At 52.7% G+C, this 17,443-nt stretch overlaps 7 protein-coding genes across 7 annotated transcripts; 3 read left to right on the top strand and 4 right to left on the bottom strand.

Annotated features, from left to right (window-relative positions):
* Nucleotides 1-1,314: 1,314 nt before the first annotated feature.
* On the top strand, nucleotides 1,315-3,888 carry AYO21_07131 (hypothetical protein; the record flags this gene model as incomplete). The annotated part of the gene is made up of 4 exons (XM_022657088.1): nucleotides 1,315-1,365; nucleotides 1,424-2,202; nucleotides 2,253-2,393; nucleotides 2,448-3,888. The coding sequence occupies 4 exons, from the start codon at nucleotides 1,315-1,317 to the stop codon at nucleotides 3,886-3,888; spliced, it is 2,412 nt and encodes an 803-aa protein (XP_022510577.1).
* A 1,134-nt stretch (nucleotides 3,889-5,022) lies between these two features.
* Nucleotides 5,023-6,771, bottom strand: AYO21_07130 (hypothetical protein; the record flags this gene model as incomplete). The annotated part of the gene is made up of 1 exon (XM_022657087.1): nucleotides 5,023-6,771. One exon carries the CDS (start codon nucleotides 6,769-6,771, stop codon nucleotides 5,023-5,025), a length of 1,749 nt encoding a protein of 582 aa, XP_022510576.1.
* An 832-nt stretch (nucleotides 6,772-7,603) lies between these two features.
* AYO21_07129 (hypothetical protein) lies at nucleotides 7,604-9,221 on the bottom strand (the record flags this gene model as incomplete). Its single annotated transcript, XM_022657086.1, has 2 exons — nucleotides 7,604-7,761; nucleotides 7,826-9,221. The coding sequence occupies 2 exons, from the start codon at nucleotides 9,219-9,221 to the stop codon at nucleotides 7,604-7,606; spliced, it is 1,554 nt and encodes a 517-aa protein (XP_022510575.1).
* A 733-nt stretch (nucleotides 9,222-9,954) lies between these two features.
* On the top strand, nucleotides 9,955-11,422 carry AYO21_07128 (hypothetical protein; the record flags this gene model as incomplete). The annotated part of the gene is made up of 2 exons (XM_022657085.1): nucleotides 9,955-10,052; nucleotides 10,105-11,422. The coding sequence occupies 2 exons, from the start codon at nucleotides 9,955-9,957 to the stop codon at nucleotides 11,420-11,422; spliced, it is 1,416 nt and encodes a 471-aa protein (XP_022510574.1).
* Nucleotides 11,423-11,745: 323 nt separating this feature from the next.
* Nucleotides 11,746-12,441, bottom strand: AYO21_07127 (ribosomal protein L17; the record flags this gene model as incomplete). The annotated part of the gene is made up of 1 exon (XM_022657084.1): nucleotides 11,746-12,441. The coding sequence occupies one exon, from the start codon at nucleotides 12,439-12,441 to the stop codon at nucleotides 11,746-11,748; it is 696 nt and encodes a 231-aa protein (XP_022510573.1).
* Nucleotides 12,442-13,082: 641 nt separating this feature from the next.
* AYO21_07126 (hypothetical protein) lies at nucleotides 13,083-14,877 on the bottom strand (the record flags this gene model as incomplete). The annotated part of the gene is made up of 2 exons (XM_022657083.1): nucleotides 13,083-14,740; nucleotides 14,811-14,877. The coding sequence occupies 2 exons, from the start codon at nucleotides 14,875-14,877 to the stop codon at nucleotides 13,083-13,085; spliced, it is 1,725 nt and encodes a 574-aa protein (XP_022510572.1).
* A 1,052-nt stretch (nucleotides 14,878-15,929) lies between these two features.
* Nucleotides 15,930-16,488, top strand: AYO21_07125 (hypothetical protein; the record flags this gene model as incomplete). Its single annotated transcript, XM_022657082.1, has 2 exons — nucleotides 15,930-15,950; nucleotides 16,033-16,488. The coding sequence occupies 2 exons, from the start codon at nucleotides 15,930-15,932 to the stop codon at nucleotides 16,486-16,488; spliced, it is 477 nt and encodes a 158-aa protein (XP_022510571.1).
* Between the last annotated feature and the right edge of the window lie 955 nt (nucleotides 16,489-17,443).

Below are 17,443 nucleotides of genomic sequence, written 5' to 3'. Positions count from 1 at the left end.
GCTTCCCGAGGGACGGCCAAGGGAAGAAATTGACGCCAACAGTCTCACGGGTTGTAGTGAAGGCGCAGGCTTAGCGGCGGGGAGAGTGAGATGCCTGCTTTGTCAGAGGTTATATAAAGGTGGCGACGGGGAAGGCAGAGGACTCCAATATATATCGAATGTAAAGAGAAAGAGATTGGAAATGCTGATGCCTTGTGCCGATGTCGAATCTGCAACATATAAGCCTGCACAGAAGGGCCAGTCGCCAAACCGGAGCGCATGCGAAATCCGAAACGTAGCGTTCCAAGAATCTGAATCAAGCAGGTGCCGCCTTTTCAAGCCAACTGGGGAGCAGGCAGGCAGATTGACAAGGACGCCCGGAGGAAAGAAGGTGGGCGAAGCCTGATTTGGTGGTTTAGTATTCGGCGATGATGCTGGTTGGCTTATTGTCGATGTGTTCTACCTCTTTTTCTTCCCCATGCTTCACCCAAGGATTGCCGTGGCCCCGTGGTTCTTTGTTGGCGAGAGATGTGCCAGTCTCCCGTGTGTCTAGTGTAGTGGCTGAGTGGCTGAGTGGCGCTGTGGACTGTGGCAACCCCTGGCACCGCAATAACTTTTGTCCGCCCACAAGTGACAAAGTGACATGGGGAATCCTTGGCATTCTCCCTCATGGCCTGCCAGCCCTGCTTGCGCTTTTCGATGCCTCAAGACTGGCACAAGTCACGCTTTTTACAGCCTTGACCTCAGTCGTCGCTGTCCACATTTTCAAAGCTTGTGGATCTCCATTGTTCATAGACACAATGGATTGATCCAACTCCCCTACACGACGCTTTTATTTTCCTATCAAGGATCTGATATTGCTTCACTTGGTGAGCGCGCGACAACGACAACCCAAAAAAACTCCGTAATCCCTTCAAGGTGGGCGAGAGCCTTCACCAGAATTGCATTTCGTCCCTTCATATCTTGGCGGCCTTTTCACACTCACGGACCCTGCCTCCTTCGATCTCAGGTTTCAATCGCAGAGATCCCCACCAGACCATCCCACCGAATCCTACCACATCCGTCCTGCCTCCGCCTCAATACGCTCAAAGGCATTCATCATATTGCTACGCACGTTGACAACTCAAAAGACCACCTTGTCGAATCCATGGAGCCTTTTAGGTCGTGCTGTGTTGGCTCGTTCGATGAGCAAGACGTTGTGTGAGACAGCGGAAGGAAGAATTGAAGCGTCGACTCTGGCTCGTACAATTCACATTCATTTTTCAATACCAATCCTCAGCTTGATAGCCTGACTTGACGCTGTTGGATACGACGTGACGAATCTCTTTGGGCATCATGGCGTCTTCTCAGGTCGGGCCGCCTCCGGGAAAGCTGTCATTTGCGAAGGTATGTTTGATTTGATCTGCACAAGTCACCTTGTTTGGGCCTTGCTGATGTTTCCAAGGTCGCTGCAATGCGTGCTCCCGCCCTTCCTGCGCCAAACCCTAATGCTTCTGACGAGAAGAAGGGTCGTCCTGTCGAGAATGTTAATACAAAAGCTGTGCATACCAGCCTTCTCAAATCCTCAACTTCGCCGAGAACGCCCAGTGATTCACAGCCGAAGATCCTAGAAGAGCTCAGTCAGCTGGACTATCCAGCAGCTGCAATTGAAGGGCTTTCTCTAGTTGAAGATGCTAGCCTCGTATCAGGCGGCCCTCAGAGTGCGGAAAGCGGAGAATCTCTTGAAGATGATCAATCTCATCTCTCCAATTCTTCCACCAAACATCAGAGTTTTGATACCAAAAGCATGGCTTCCGTTACAACCTTTGCAATGGACGAGAAGGAGAGCATTCGTCCGGATGACAGTGCTAGTGTAAGAGCCGCAGAGGACGAAGAGACCTCAAGTGCACCAACCCGAGAAGACTTGTCAGCATCAAATACTCGTGGAACATCGCGGCCGAACATTTCTGGAGTCACCATCGCGGCTCGTCGATACCACACGTTGACTTTAACCAATCCTCCACGATTTGGAGATCTCCCCCTCCCAATCATTCAGGCAGAGACTGCCGACCGACAGCCTCGCTCAGAAGGATCGTTGGAGCAGCCTCGCGAGATACATGAACGCGCTTCATCACTCCCACTTGCGCCTGATGAGAAGCTACTGGATGCATTAGCTACCCCAAAAGATCGCCTGCCTCTGCTACAGCTGGAAGAGAAATTCCTAGCCTTTATTACAATGCCCGGGTATGTCTGCATGGTATCATTATCAAGGTGATTGACTAACAATGGCACAGAAATGATTTTCTCGACCTACCACCACAGAATTCCTTTGCCAGGCTTCTCGCACATAAACTTGCAGACTATTACTCGCTTGCCCATCACATCAATGAGGATGGCACATCTATCCGTATCTTTCGGACGCCTGACGTATCGATGTGAGTGCTCCACGTTTTTCCATTCACAAAGGCTCTTACTGATTTCTTTTGCAGGCCTACACCGCTACATGTCTTGGCCCAGTCCATCCCTGCAGGGCCTTCTCAACCTCCTTCCGCTGCGGGTTTTAAGATCATGCGCAGGGTCGGTTTGGGGCCACGGCAGGGCTCAGCTGGTGCCAGTACACCTGCGAGTTCGTCGGCTCCATCCAAAGCCACCTCGGAAGCAGGTCTCGAAACGAATAGCGAGGAGGGTATCTTGTCCCCGGTGGAAGGAACGCCGAACAAAGACAAGTCAAAACTCACAAGAGAGGAGCGAGAGGCCCAATACAAAGCTGCGCGAGATCGGATATTTGGCGATTTCCAGGAGTCGGTGACCAGTGAGAGTGCTTCGACCGGGGAGAATTCGGCGAGCATGTCGCGGTCGAGCTCGTCTAGTGGCAAGAGAAAGGCACGCAAACACAAAACTCCAAAAGACGACAGTTTTGAAGCACGATCGGCATTCATTCCCAGCTACACCCCAATGCATATGTCACATATGCAACCGCAATATCAGCCACATTACCCAGAACAGGCTTATAATGGACCATACCCAGCACCCAATGGCGCATTTGGTGGAAACATGAATTACAGCTCTACACCCACCCAAGCATATCCTAATTTCGAGTCTTCCATGTCCTACAACGGCGCTCCAATGGGTTACGGAAACAATAGCAGCCAATCTTTCAGTTCCACGGAATCATGGTCGTCGACGATGCAGACTCCTGCCTCGAACGGATACTTCAATTACTCTGCCTCCCCCACCACCTATCAGCAGGGCATTTCTCCCATGATAGCTCAAATGAACCACCAATTCATGACAACATCACATACGGGTATGCAACAGCCACAGAACTGGATGAACAATCAATTCCCGACTGCCTATCCTCAACCCCAAGGTCCGCCCACCTCTAACCTGAACGGTTGGTCTTCTTATCAGACTAATGCAGCTATGAGCAACGCAGCCAACTACGGCTATGGACAGCTCCCTACGCAAAACTTCAGTGGTAATGCGAATCAGGCATACAATGGCCAATATTCCAATTCAAGCACCTACTCCCGATCACTTTTCAACCCGCAGACTCGCTCCTTCGTTCCCAGCAATTCCTCGAGTCGCAATGGCGGACGCAGTGGACACATCAACAACAATGGCGCACGGAAGAAAAATTCGTCAGCTTCGTCAAGCCAGAGCCGGGCAAATAGCATTCCTGCCTCCAAAGCATTCGCTCCAGATGCTTCCGGAACGCCACCACCGGCTCGCGCATTCGACAAGGCACTCTCCAGTAACGTAGCGTCTCCCAAACCACCTCCAGTTAAAGAGGATTCCCTCCAACAGAAATACGGAGCACCTGCGCATCTGCCTAAGAAGCCTCCACCATCGCAGGTCCCCTCGCCCTATGACGTTGACAGTATTACCAATCCAAGCACTGGCGTAGCAGGTACGGGAGCGACAGCATAGGAGCAATAGTTTGTCAGGCAGGGGAAAGAACATGGGATTATCGGCATGAGATATGGGAACGGGCAAGGAATTGGACATGTGCTCAAGTTGGGGTGGGCGCAAAAGCGCATGGTGTTCAACTCTCGACATTTAGTCTCCTTGCCCTGGCTATTCGGGGGAGGGGGGGGGGGGGGGTGCAGGTATGCAGGTATGCAGGTATGCGGGTATGCAAAGACGGGGGTTTGTTTATGTGATGGACCGGACTCGCTTGGGTGAGGCACGGCTCAATCATGCATGTATCAGGTTTCTCTTTTGAGACGCACAAGGGGAACAAACTTGGGAGACAAGGCCAGGACCAAGAGAACCAAAATTAAGGAGTCGAAAAAGGTCTAGGTTTGCAATATCACTCCAAATAAGTGTTTAAGGATAGGGCCACATGGCTCTAGTTTGCATCATCTTTCTTTCACCTTTGTTTTTTCTTTATGTTCATCTGGATATGAGTAGAGTCTCAGCATCAGCAGTATTGCAAGCCCGAGTTCAGGCTGATAAGAACGAGGATAAGACAAGACTGCAGTCGAACAACAGGGAACCTGGTTCGTGTTGTCCTGTCTAGTTATTCATCAGTAAGCCCTTGTCGGACGGAGACCCAGAATACCGATGACGTCTAGCAGGTGAAGCAAATAGATAGATAGATAGTTAGTACCTGACAATCGCGATGCCGTGTGCCCACGTCACGCGAGGGACTCTTGCATAACGGTATGTATATCTATCTCTCTATATCCTCGGTATAGATGGAAGGTAGATAGGAGGTCGATAGGTACAAGCATGTGGGTACCTATATATATATGTGTGCCTCTCCGTAGATATATTACCTCGCAAATACCATGCGTCCCCACGTCCTGGTATCATTACTCCAGCCGACATGAGTCCAGAAACGCCCTGTCCCTCTGATTTTCCCCCTAATGCCCCCCCCTCCCTTCTACTGTGATATCCTGTCCCCTGGTTCTCGGTCTTTTTTTCCCTTGTCCTTCTTCGGCCCAATTTCCCCCTTGGAACAAAACCCATGTCCCTTGTGTTTCCCCAACCCTGAGCCCCTTTTTGTTCTGGAACAAATGCCTTTATAAGTCGCGCAAAGGTGGGGGACTGTGGTCCCCTTCAGCTCGTGGCCGTGTCCCGGCGTATCTCATGCATTTCCAGGCTCTCAAGAGCCTTGCCGTGTTCATGCTGTCGTTCAGCGTCAATGGTGTCGTTATCGTCGTCATCATCATAAGAATCGTCATCTCTCACATCTCCGTCTTGGTGGCCACTCATTAACCCAATGGCTTCTTCATGAGTAGCCCCCACTTTAGCCCGTGCGTGTTCTCGCAGCACTTCCAATCCAGATGATGTGCTCGTAGCCCCGGCACGAGTGTCATTCGACTTCACCTTAGAAGCCGAGTCCCTGGCGGCAGCTACCCACACTGCTCCCGCCAGAATCAACACGCTACCAATCCAGCTCATTGTATCCGGCGTGATGCCAAAGACCAATTTATCGCCAGCCAGCGCAAAGAGCATCTGCGTGTAGCACATGGCTGTTGCACGAGTCCCGGATGGCTTCGGCCTTGGCTTGGACGAATAGTTTTTCCCATTACCGCTACCGCTAGGATTTTCCAGATGAATCCCGGTACTCTCGACATCCCTAATCTTCTGTGTAGGTTGAGTTTTGTTCCCACCCTGACTGGACGGTTCACACGGCCCACCATATGCTAGGCCGGCGGTCAGAAGAAACTGCATGACAAACCCGCAAAGACCCAGGCTGGCGAGCAGACTCCACTCGGTGAGGTTGCCCGGCAGCCGGAACTTGACGTCAGGGAAGATGACGAGGCATGTCAGCGAGACGATACTACACCACACGCTGAAGTAATTGATACTGATGAAGGCGTGAGCCCTGGTGCCAATTACACGTATCGCGGTGAGTGCACCGGTGCCACCAACCACGCCGATCATTGCAATGCCCACTGCTGCGAGATGTTGTTCGGCGGTGATGTGTTGAGCAGTCTCAGCAGTCACAGTAGAGTTAGCTGGAGGACTTACCATGGCGTCGGACGGTTGGGCCGAGGTCGAGGTCAAAGAGAGGAGAGAGGCTGGTCGGGCAATGAACAAGACACCGATAAGGCTGACGAAGCCGGCAATCTGCTGCTGCGCGCTGAAGACTTCCCCAGGCATGATGAAACTGCAAAGGTAGCAAGTAAGGATCGGCGATAAAAAGCCCAGCACCGTTGCCTCGCTCAGCGGCAAGTATAACAGGCTAAAGTATAATCCAAATACTCCGAAGAACCCAGCAATGCCCCGTAAGACAAGTAGCCAGCGAACACCACGCGGTCCAAAGGGAAAATATGGAGTTGTCTTGAAGTAGATACCGTACGTGGTGCAGATGAGGGCGGTGATGGACTGTCGAGCGAAAAGGATCTGGAACGGATGCATTGGTTCGCCATGTGAGCCTGGGGTCTCCAGGAGTCGAGTGCTGATGTTCATGCCGACACCGAATGCTTGGGATGCAAGGACCAACATGGCACCATAGTTGGTAATGTAGAAGGACTCCCAGGCTGCTCTGAACCGGGACTGTGGAGGTGGAGCTTCGGCCGACATGGAGAGGGCACCATCTTGAGATATACTGCGGACGAGAGGGTGGACGGCTTGCAGTTCATTGGAGTGGAACGAGAGCTCCGAGAGCTCTGAATATATGCTGTCAAGCGAAGGTCGAAAGGATGGGATGTCAAGGTAAGAGGATCTAGAGCCCGTCACAGGGGCTTGTAGAGGAGGAATCGACTTGGACGACGAAGGAGAGGCTACGACAGTGGTGTCGCTGGAAGAAGGTGACGCTGGATTGGATCCATCGTGGATAGACGGACTGTTCAAGGACATGGTCGAATATACGCCATCCCAATGACTCCAGGGTACAGGTGCAGTCTTGCAAAAGAAATGGCAAACAGGTTTGACTCAATGGGGAGACAGAGCAGGCTGCGACCCTGGCGGAAGAAGTATATTGCTGACTGAGATTCAATGTTTTAATGACAGATGGCAATAACAAGCTGCTTAATGACAAGGGAATGGATGTACTCTGGTCTTCAGAGATGTCCAGAGGAAATTATAACAGATAGAAAAGTACACATAGTGAAGATGTGATTGCGGGAGGTGGGTAGCCACAAGAAATAGGCCAAAATTAGGGCGGGATGATGAGGAATAAGGAAGAATGTCGAGTGACTTGGCGGGGACGAGTATCACTACTGCATCTATCTCTTTCTCAGTCAACAATTCCACAGATTCTCACTCCAATCATGCGTAGCTTGCAGCCCGTTCCCCTCCAAACGCCCTGCAACACCACAGATCCGTGTCATACAACAGGTACCAACCCACCCGTGATTGGATGACATATTACACCGCAGGATAAGGGTCAGCGGGTCGACGGGCGGATACCCGGTATTCTTGTACCGAGCACCATTTCTCCATACCTAGTAACGACTAACGATACGCCCCACGGAAGATTCGGAAATCACGAGCATCGAGGCAGTCATGCCATAGACACTGAAAATGGTGAAATAGAGACAAGAGACGCAGAGGGATATACATCAAAAGAGAAGGAGAACCTGGACAACTACGGGACAAGAGGTCAGGGCACGGCACAGCACAGCTTAGCTTTCATTTGCATCTTTTCATTCCGTATCGTGTATACGAAGGACCTCTGCTTGTCCAGCATCTATGAGGCCGATGCGCTGGCCTCTGCCTCTCCCCTCCTTAGCGCCAAGAGCGCCCGCACATCCGTCACATACTGCAGTGCCTCTAACATGGGTATCAAATGAAGCAAATCGTTGTCGGTCGGGTCATTGATCCATCCTTCGATCGGGATCGCGTTGTCTGCCACGAACATCGTCTTAGTGCCCGGCTCAACCATTATATGCTTGCTCTCAGAGGGGCTTACCTTCGTGGAAAATGTAACTGACGGGACTGTTGTCCAGAATAATAACCTTGCTCAGATCGGGTTCAATGCTGCTGAGGTCTTTGATGTACGCCCCATTGCGAAATGTACAATGTTGCCGGTAGTATCTGCCCACAAAGTACTTTCGCTCCTGTTCCAACCAGTCAATAACGGGATCAGCGTACTCTTGCACTGACGCCGTGAACACCACAAGTTTATACCACTTGGCGACCTTACGCAGGAACTCGTCACAGTGGGGTCGCTTGTGAACATAATAGAGGATAGGATGTTGCGGTCCTATCACAGGGGTTGCTTGACCAGGTTGAGGAGGTGCCAGAGCCACAGGGGCGTTCAACTTGACCTCTACCATATGCCCCGACGACATCCGGCCTCCTTTCGCCAGAGAATGAATCAGGGTCTCGTCAAGATCCAGGATCAGGGTTTTCTGCTGTAGCGGTGGACCATGCCGGGTTGGAGATCTGGGTATGAGGTTTGCATAGGAAGGTTGCCTCCGGGGGACCAGGGGTCGAGGTGGTTGCGGCGCATGTGGATATCTGGTCATCCTGAGGGACGGGGAAGGCGATCGCGGGGACTTGATATTGTCGACCGTCAATGGAGTGGAATCGGCCAGGGGGCTGGCAGCTTTCTTTTGCTTTCTTCTTTTGAGAGCAAGATCATTTTGCTCTTTGATCCTGATGGAGGACCGTCGGGTTTCCGAGTCCTCCCGCACTGCCTTTTCGCGCTTCGGCTTGGAGCGTAGCTGAGCACGCTCCGCCTTGCGATGTTCCGCATCCGAATCCGAAGTTGTGGTATCTAACGAGTCGCTTGAATAGGAGTGGCGCAGCTTCGTCTCTTGGAGCGCGCGATGAGATGGTTTCTCGTTGGGCCAGCTGCCGTCCTGGGCAGCATTAGAGAAGCCCATCGCACGAGCAGTGCTGGCATTGAGGGCTCTCTCCCTTCGCGGCCATCCTGGAACAAAGCTGAACCTCCCGTCCTGGTCTCTAAAGCACTGCGCAAGATACACCACTGGGGCGCCAATTGCAGCCAGAATGGTGGTTATCGCGTCTGTGAGCTGCTTGACCAGCAGGCGCCAACCTTCCGGAGTCGAGGCTTCATCTTCCTTCTCATCCGCGTGCAGTAAAGGCTGCTTCTCCTCCTCCGATTTTATGGCTGGCTCGTCGTTCTCGGCAGTTGCTTCACCAGGGAGCTTGTCTGGGAAACCCGTGTCTGGCTCATTCTTCAACTCGGCTGTAAGCTCTCCGCTATATGATCTTCCTCTAAACTCCTCAACACTGAACTCCTTCTTGAAAAGTTCCCCACCTTGAGACCGAGACCGAGGGCGAGAGGATGATTGAGACTGTCCGATCACTCGGGAGGAGATGAGATTGAGCGAGTTCATCTCCCAGCAGAGACGTAGGCGCGGACACTTTATAGCGGTCGACGAATCGACTTCCGGGAAGCAGCGTCCTCTTCTGTGGCTATCGTGATCGCATGACGATCCTATGCGAGAGTACGGGAGTATGCGAGCAGTGGGATAGAAATCGGGGAGACTTGGTGGATCGTGTGAGGTGGACAAGATATGCTCATGTAGTCCAGCTCAACGTAGTGGAGGGAGTTCCTTTCACCGTGCCAAAGACGTTTGCAGAGACAAAGAAGATGATAGAGACAATGTCATCAAGCTTAAGACAAGAGAACCTCTTATTGACCAAGGGGTGGTGGCTGGCGCAGCTGATCCGATCAAGAAGCCAGTCACGAAACAAGTCGGGTGGGAGAGGGAAGTGGGAGTTCGGGAGTGGGAGCGACATGGAGCGGAAGACACACGCGGGCCATTTCCCTTGCAACGTCTCCAAATCGTGGCATGCAATGCGAGTCATTCCTCACCACCACCAAAAAATTGGTCCGGTCCAACGCACAACACATATATCGGGAGAATTACGAGGGCATATTTCTACAAGATACTCATTGCACTGCCCTTCTTCTACTTGAAGTCCAGAACCAGGTGTCGCTCTCGCTGGCAACTCTACAACCTTGGGCGGCACATACCCCAAGCACCACTTGAAGGACGAACACACTTCACGTCAGTTCAGCAACCACACCTCGCGGCTTTCTATTCTGGTTAGGGAGCCGGCAACATGGCGCCCGCCGCAGCGTCTCTGACGCCGGGGTTTGCCAGTTTCCAAAAGGTCTTGTCCACGGAGCCGCTCGACACTTCGACAACATATTTGGCTTCGTGAGTTCTGCCCGAGTTACTTCCAGCATGGGCTGCGTTAATGTGTGTAAAGATTGCTTAAACGACGACAAATAAGAGGCTCCAAACGTTGCGCTGTGGTCACAACACTTCTGCTACTCCGCACCGTTGAGGTGACCAAACAAGCCGATTCAGTCAAGTTGATCCAAAGAGTCACAGAGGTGGGCAAAAAGCTCATCGAAGCTGCTCCCCACGAACCAGCTGTTGGCAACATCGTTCGAAGAGTCTTGGGAATAATACGAGAAGAAGATGAAGACGACGCCGCAGGCACAAAAGGAGGGGATGAGTTGAGCTCAGTTGGCGGTGATACAGAGATCGAGTCGCCGGCAACATCTGAACCTGCACAATCGAGATACCTCCCTCATGCGATCGTTAACGGCGATTCTTCCAGCCCTTCGCCTCAGATAGGCACTTCGAGCCCCCGTCCCCCGTTACTCAGCTCGCGCACTGGTGTCCCAGAAACTGCTCGTCCTGTGACCTCTATGTTTAGCATCAATGCGCATCCGACAATGCGGATGCTAGGAGGACCAAATGACTCGCCATTAAGCCGCAGCGGCCAGGCTACCCCACAGATGCATGCTTCAGGTATATTCCAATCGAATATTCGACCTGAAGTGATCAAAGGGATCAAAGAGATCATTGACGAAATCAATGCCGCGGACGATGAAATTGCCACTGCCGCACTCGACCAGATTCACCCACAAGAGACCATTTTCACATACTCCTCCTCCTTGACTGTTCAGCGGTTTCTTCTTCGAGCCGCCTCGAAGCGGAAGTTCACGGTTGTTCATGCTGAAGCATATCCTAACAACCACCTCAAGACGCACGCCTTACTTAGTGGGAACCAAGAAGCTGTCACAGAGGATGACGACAACCTTCCCAACGACTCGTTTTCCAAGACGTTGACTTCAGCCGGCATCACGGTGGTGATGATTCCCGACTCGGCAACCTTCGCAGTTATGCCTCGCGCAAGCAAGGTCATACTAGATGCCCACGCCGTTTTGACGAACGGATCCATAGTTGTCGCAGCAGGAGGCAAGGCCGTCATCAAAGCGGCGAAATTCCACCGCATTCCTGTCATCGTTTTGGCAGCGACATACAAGCTCTCTCCGGCATACCCATACGACCCATTCAACTTGATCGAGTACGGCGAGGCCGGAAAGGTGGTACCATTTCAAGCGGGTGAGTTGCGCCACGGACTAGCAGAAGGAGCGAGAAATCCGCTGTATGATTTTGTCGAGGCAGGAGACGTCGACTTGTTCGTGACGAACGAAGTCCCTGCCGTCGTGAGCACGGGTTATCTCTACAGGGTCGTGAGAGAACAGTACCGAGATGAGGACTTACAGCTGTAAGGAAGTTTTCTGGGCCAACACGCGCTCTCTGTTGGACTTGGTTACTGGAGGGTTTCCTGTCAGACGTCAAGAGTAAAATGTTAGGATAGAAAAGAACTTGATACCCCCCTGGGACATATTATGGCTTTGGTGGGTTTTTAGATTGTTTGTAGCCTCTGCTGCACTTTTGGGTCTCCAGCACCATACCTATGCTATACAAAATGCAAAGATGGAGCATTTTATGACGGCCGTCTATCGAACCCCTGAAGCCCCTGACAAACTGATGATAATACACTTTTCAGACAAGTTCCTTTTTCACATGCATAGAGTTGATAGAGAGCTCTCTATGAAGGGACGGCCTTGTCTTCGCCGACCCTCTGCCTCCGCAACCGTCCGGGACCCTTTTTCTCCTTGCTCTTGATCTCGCTGGGGCGGTCCTTCTCGCCCCTCGCCCACTCGTACACGGTGCCGTCCTCCTCGAATTCCTTCTGCTCCTTTTGCCGCTGCTCCTCCTGGTCCTTCTCTAGACGGTCGACTTCTTCCTCGAGGGCCTTCTCCCCGTCGATGCGAAACCGGGTCACCTTGCGGATGTTCGCGGCCATCATCTCGGACAGGTCGAGATTCTCCCTGCGCTGCCGCACGAGCGCCTTGGCCGTCATGCTGAAGCGCATGTCGCGCGGCCCGTCGACGAGGGACAGGATCGCCGACGCCGCCTGGTCCTCGCGGATGGGCTCCTGCCTCAACACGCGCGTGTAGCCCCCCGGCCGGCCGGCGTAGCGCTCGCGCAGCTCGCCGAACAGCTTGTCCATGTGGCCCTCGCGCTCGGGCTCGAAGAAGATGGTCTTGGCCCGCTCCCGCGCCGCGCCCGTGTTCTTTTTCCCCAGCGTAATGAGCTTCTCCGCCAGCCGCTGCGCCTCTTTGGCCTTGTGCCAGCTCGTCGAGATGGATTCGTTGGCGATCAGCGACGTCACCAGGTTGCGCAGCAGGGCCCGTCGGTGCGCAGAGTCGCGGCCCAGGTGGCGGTATTTGAGCGTGGACATTTTGATAGGTACGACTGAGTGGGAGAGAGAAGAAGGAGGGAGGAAGGGAGGGTGAGTTCGTTCGATCGATCCCCCTTCACGAAACGACGAGGTATCAATTCGCTACTTGTTCGCGCGAGACTGAAAGAGTCTGCCTCAGAACCAAGTGAGGGCTGCGTGCGGGGTTTATTGAAGCATTACAGGTGCTGACAATACGGAAATTTCAGATCGACTGTCTCCTTTTGTGTTTCGTTGCTAATAGTTCTTTTGTCACCGAAAAAAAGATCTTTTACTTCAATTGGGAAAGGAAAGTGAACGAGGCTCCGAGGGGATTGTGAGAGTGAATGATCGACAGTACCCTGCAGAATGAAGCCTGGATTTTTCTACGGCGGATCACTCAACTCAGCCTTGTCCTTTCTTCTACCAATGCAAATCCCCTCGCCCCTTTAACTGTTCGAATTCTTTAGACTGTCAACTCTCCTCTTATGTCGTTATTGGTTACTCTACAGTAGTAGATAGGCAAGTCCAGGGGTCTTTCTCACAAGCCGAGTTCACATTTCGTATACTTGTATTCCATCTACTTTCAAGTAAAATGTTCAAAGGCTCTAGTCGCTAACAGAGCATCATCTTCCTTGTGTATATCTACCATATATCTACCCAATCTATAATTTAGCCTGTATCGACGACGACGAAGACGACGACGACGGTGGCGGCTTTATTCTCGCCCGCAACTCCTTTCTCAGAATCTTCCCCGACGCGCTCTTCGGGATCTCGTCGACAAAAAAGACACCTCCGCGCAATTGCTTGTAACTTGCGACTCTGTTCTTGACAAAGTCGGCCACTTCCTGGGCCGTGATGGTTCGGCCGTCGCCGTCAGAGGATTGGCGGCGAACCACGTACGCGCGAGGCACTTCTGTCTGTTGCGCCTCATCCCACAGGCCGATGACCGCCGCGTCGGCGATGCGAGGATGAGAGATCAGGAGCGCCTCCAGCTCGGCCGGGGCGACCTGGGAGCCTTTGTACTTGATGAGTTCCTTCTTCCGGTCGACGATGCGGACATGGCCGTTGGTGTACGTCCCGATATCTCCAGTGTGGTAGAAGCCCTGTTGGAACGACTCCCTGGTGGCCTCTGGTCTATTGTGGTATGCCTGGGCGAGTATGGGCCCTCCGACGAGCATTTCACCCGGCTGGCCCTCCGGCACGTCTCGGCCGTCCTCATCGATAACTCGGAGGGTGACGTTGGGACAGAGCTCGCCCACACTCCACGTCCCGTCCTTGGAATATGCGAGCCAGTCCGTTGCAGCAATGACACCCGTCGTCTCAGTTGTCCCCCACGTTTGAGCCATGTGAGCCCGACCTCGACCCAACTTCTTCTGAACCTCTTTGACGAGATCTTGTCCGATGGGTGCCGCACCCGTCACGGCGACCTGCAGAGCGTCGAAATGATCCGTAACCTTGTCGCTTTTCGCGATTCGCAACCACACCGGGGGCACAGTGAACTGGTAGGCGGGGCGATAGCGCCTGTGGCATTCGAGAAAGGTTTCGAAATCGTACTTTTCCATCCACCAAGCCGTGCCGCCCATGTAGAATGGATTGGTCGAATACAGACTGATCCCGGCGATGTTGGACATGGGTAGGTGCGCTATAGTGTTGAAGGTAAATTCTCGGCCCTCCTTTTCGCTGATCGCTTTATACCGGCGCGCAGGGTCCATTGTGCAAACATTGTTCGCCACAAGACCCCAGTGCGATATTCGAATACCCTTTGGTAGACCGGTGGTCCCGGACGAATATAACAAGCAAATCGTGACATCCTCCAGTGTCGGCAGATCCGTGAGGCGCTGCCAGTCCAGCATCTGACCACTGGTTCCAAGCAGGTCTGATCGGTCCGCCACGGATATCAATTTCCAGTGGTGTGGGATAGTGCTATCGAGAAGCAAAATCCTGTCCTTGGGGATGCCGCAGATCTCGCCGGCTCGAACGACCTGCGCTTCGCATTCTGGCGAGCACACCAACAAACTGGCCTTTCCGTCCTCAATTTGACGCGTCAACTCTTCGACTCGGTATTCTGTACTAGCGCCGGAGAAGATACCTCCAGCAGCGACAATGCCATAGAAGAAGACAGGTGCAAAAGGACTCCCGCTGAGCACCGTCAGGACAACATCTTTACCTGGTCCCGAGGCGCCGATGCCGAACCGTTGTCGAAGAACATGGGCAACCCGTTTCAGCAACTTGCGGCTCTCGGCCTTGGTGATGCTGTTCGATGGATTCGCAGCTTGCACATGGATTTCGGTCTCTTCACGGGCTAAACACCAGTCTGATTCTATAGAACAAATTAACGATCCGTGGCCAACACCGGTGCACAGTGAAGAAGCGTGATTGATCGGCCCTACCATACAAGAGTGACAGGATATCGAGGCGAGGAATGTCGATCTGCCTCTTGGATTTGAACACCACCATGTTCACTCACAGCGCGACGGAAGCTATTTCTTGCTAGCGCTGGTGGATGAGTGATTCAAGATACATAATGAATACCTCGTACAAGTCGATCGTAGCACCGTGGTTGAAAGTACTATGTATCGCTGGATGCGGGGAAGGCTGAGCATCTGCCCCGAGGATCGCATGTTATAGCCGAGTTCCCCAGCAGTGGCGGGCCGAGGAGTGCGAGAGTGTGTGGAGAAGAGAAGGATGAAAGAGGTTGGATTCTGCTCTTCAGATCTCATAGTAATGTGCCTCCACGGCCGAGCAGCGAACGTGAGAGTCAAGGAAACGAGGCCGGATATCATTTCCAGAATCCAGATCCACATCCGAGTCTGTACAAAAGCCCATCTAAGCCTTACGAAGCTTTGCGTTAGCCACTGTCTGAGTTTTGGACCCTCGTGGGATCTCAATCGACTGAGGTTGTATCTCGGAACGAACAATCTTTCTTCGTCAAAGTCTTTGCGTAATTGAACCTCGTGGCTGGTAAGGCTGAGTGAGGTACAGGAGCTGGACCGGCATTGATGCGTATTGCAACAGCGTGACTCGTGACCAACATTGGCAGTATACAAGCAGCTAAACCACGATTTTGTTGACACTAATAGAGAACTGGATAGGTCTCCTTGCTCCGGGTCAAGACGTGAAATGGTGGATGATGGTTCGCATAGATATGAAAGTGCACTCACTCCATGTTTGATGTACCGTGCAGTACGAGCCTGAATCCGTACGGTGGAGCAAAAGCACCATAGTTGCATTGTGATATCAGAGCTCAATGCCCGTTGGAGCTGCAAGTACTCGGTACAGACAAAAACCTCGCCCGATCCCCGTCCTCGAAATCCCACAATAGAACAAAAGGGCTTACCTTTGACCTTGCTTTTCCACATCCGCGCCTCTCGGCAGCCTCGCTTGTGACAAGATCTTACCGACTCGACCTACTCCGCAAGCTCTACAACAAGCAACGTCAGAACATTTTTCTCACCCCAGTACCTCTACTCGGATAGCAGTTTTGAACTTCTCCTAAGCGGCCCCCCAAGATGGGCTTCACGACAGGCTTTGTGAGCACCTCCCTGCCTCTACCTTCTTACAGATTCAGGCCTCTTCGTACTAACCAGTGATATTTTTTTTTGGCGAAACCAGCTGGGCGGCGCCACACTGACGTACTCTCTCCTCTACTTCTCGCTCTACGTCCACCGCGCGAACCGCAATGTCCAACGCACGCTCCTGTCCCAACAAGCCACACTGCTGAACTCAGTGGTGGAGCCCGCGCCCCCGCTGCCCGATCCGCCCGCGTACGAAGTCCGGCGGGCTGGATTGATAGAAGAGCTCAAGGACCGGTGGAACAGGGAGGTGGAGAAGCTGGTCAAGAATGTCGAGGAGACGGACTGGTCGCTCGTGCGGGAAGGGGTCGAGGAGAAAGTGGGCAATGTGTGGGCGAGAGTGAGGCAGTCACAGACGGGCCAGGAGGTGCAAGACAAAGTCAAGGAAATGGTGGACGCGGGAAAGGAAAAGGTCGACGAGGTGGTGGGTGCTGGCAAGCAGAAGGTCGACGAGAAGACGACCAAAGAGCCGACACGGTTGTTGGAGCTGAAATGAAATCCTTTACAACAAAACACATTTTGTCAAATGGCAGCCATACTCATTCCCCCGTCCCGGAAGTATGAATGAACGAACGATACCTCGTCTCCGCCCCCCTCCAAACCCCGTTGTCGTGGTCCTTGTGAACCACCACCACCGCCACCACCAGAGTCACCAGTCCTTTGCACACAGAGCAACCGAGCAGCTACCGAGAATATACTTCCCCCGCCACCGAGCTTTTCGAATAGAGCTCAACTCCATCGTCTCGTCTTCAACGATGGGTTTGTCCGTTTCATGTGGTTCGTGGTTCACCAACGCAAAACGTGGTCAAAGAACACGCTGCTTTGAATCTGCATCTCTGGCTGTGGTACCTTTCGACTTTCGATTTGCGACGTCTACCCAACATATCAAGGAGTCGATTAACCAGCTCTCACAGAGAAGGGGCAAGGGGCAAGGGGATCGTGAAGCGTTGCAGTTGTGTGGACCCAGGCTTGTTCTGGATGAATTTCACAACCCTTTGCAAGTTTCCTGCACCCCATATTGATGTGACCTTGATAATAGCATGTGCCCTGCACGCAAAGGTATACCCATAGTTGCACCTTTGGGATATGAGCAAGGCGAGAAACAAGGGGATGAAGAATAAATCAAGCTTGCACAAGAACAAACGGGCTCAGTGGCGCAGAAACAAGACATGTTCCAAGGGTTTTCGAGTATTCTATCACAACAAATGGAAGTATTGTTTTCCTTTTCGATTCCTTTCTTATCGAGCAAGAGCCCATGACTCTCGCTCCAATTTGTGTGTCGAGGTCAATTCCATGGCATGCCGCGGTGTCGCAAAAGCACGGCATGTCCATTCCGGACCTTCAGCCCCTAGGAAGCAATGTGCTCACACAGAAAAACAAACGCCTGTAACACCATGCATGCTGTGGTTCAAGTCCCTCGATCGTTCCCTTTAAGAAGTATTCCTCGCCGC

This window comes from Fonsecaea monophora (genome assembly GCF_001642475.1).
Source record: "Fonsecaea monophora strain CBS 269.37 chromosome Unknown Scaff53, whole genome shotgun sequence".
Lineage (NCBI taxonomy): Eukaryota > Fungi > Ascomycota > Eurotiomycetes > Chaetothyriales > Herpotrichiellaceae > Fonsecaea > Fonsecaea monophora.
The sequence above is the reverse complement of the archived record's forward strand: the minus strand, read 5'-3'. Positions and strand labels throughout refer to the sequence as shown.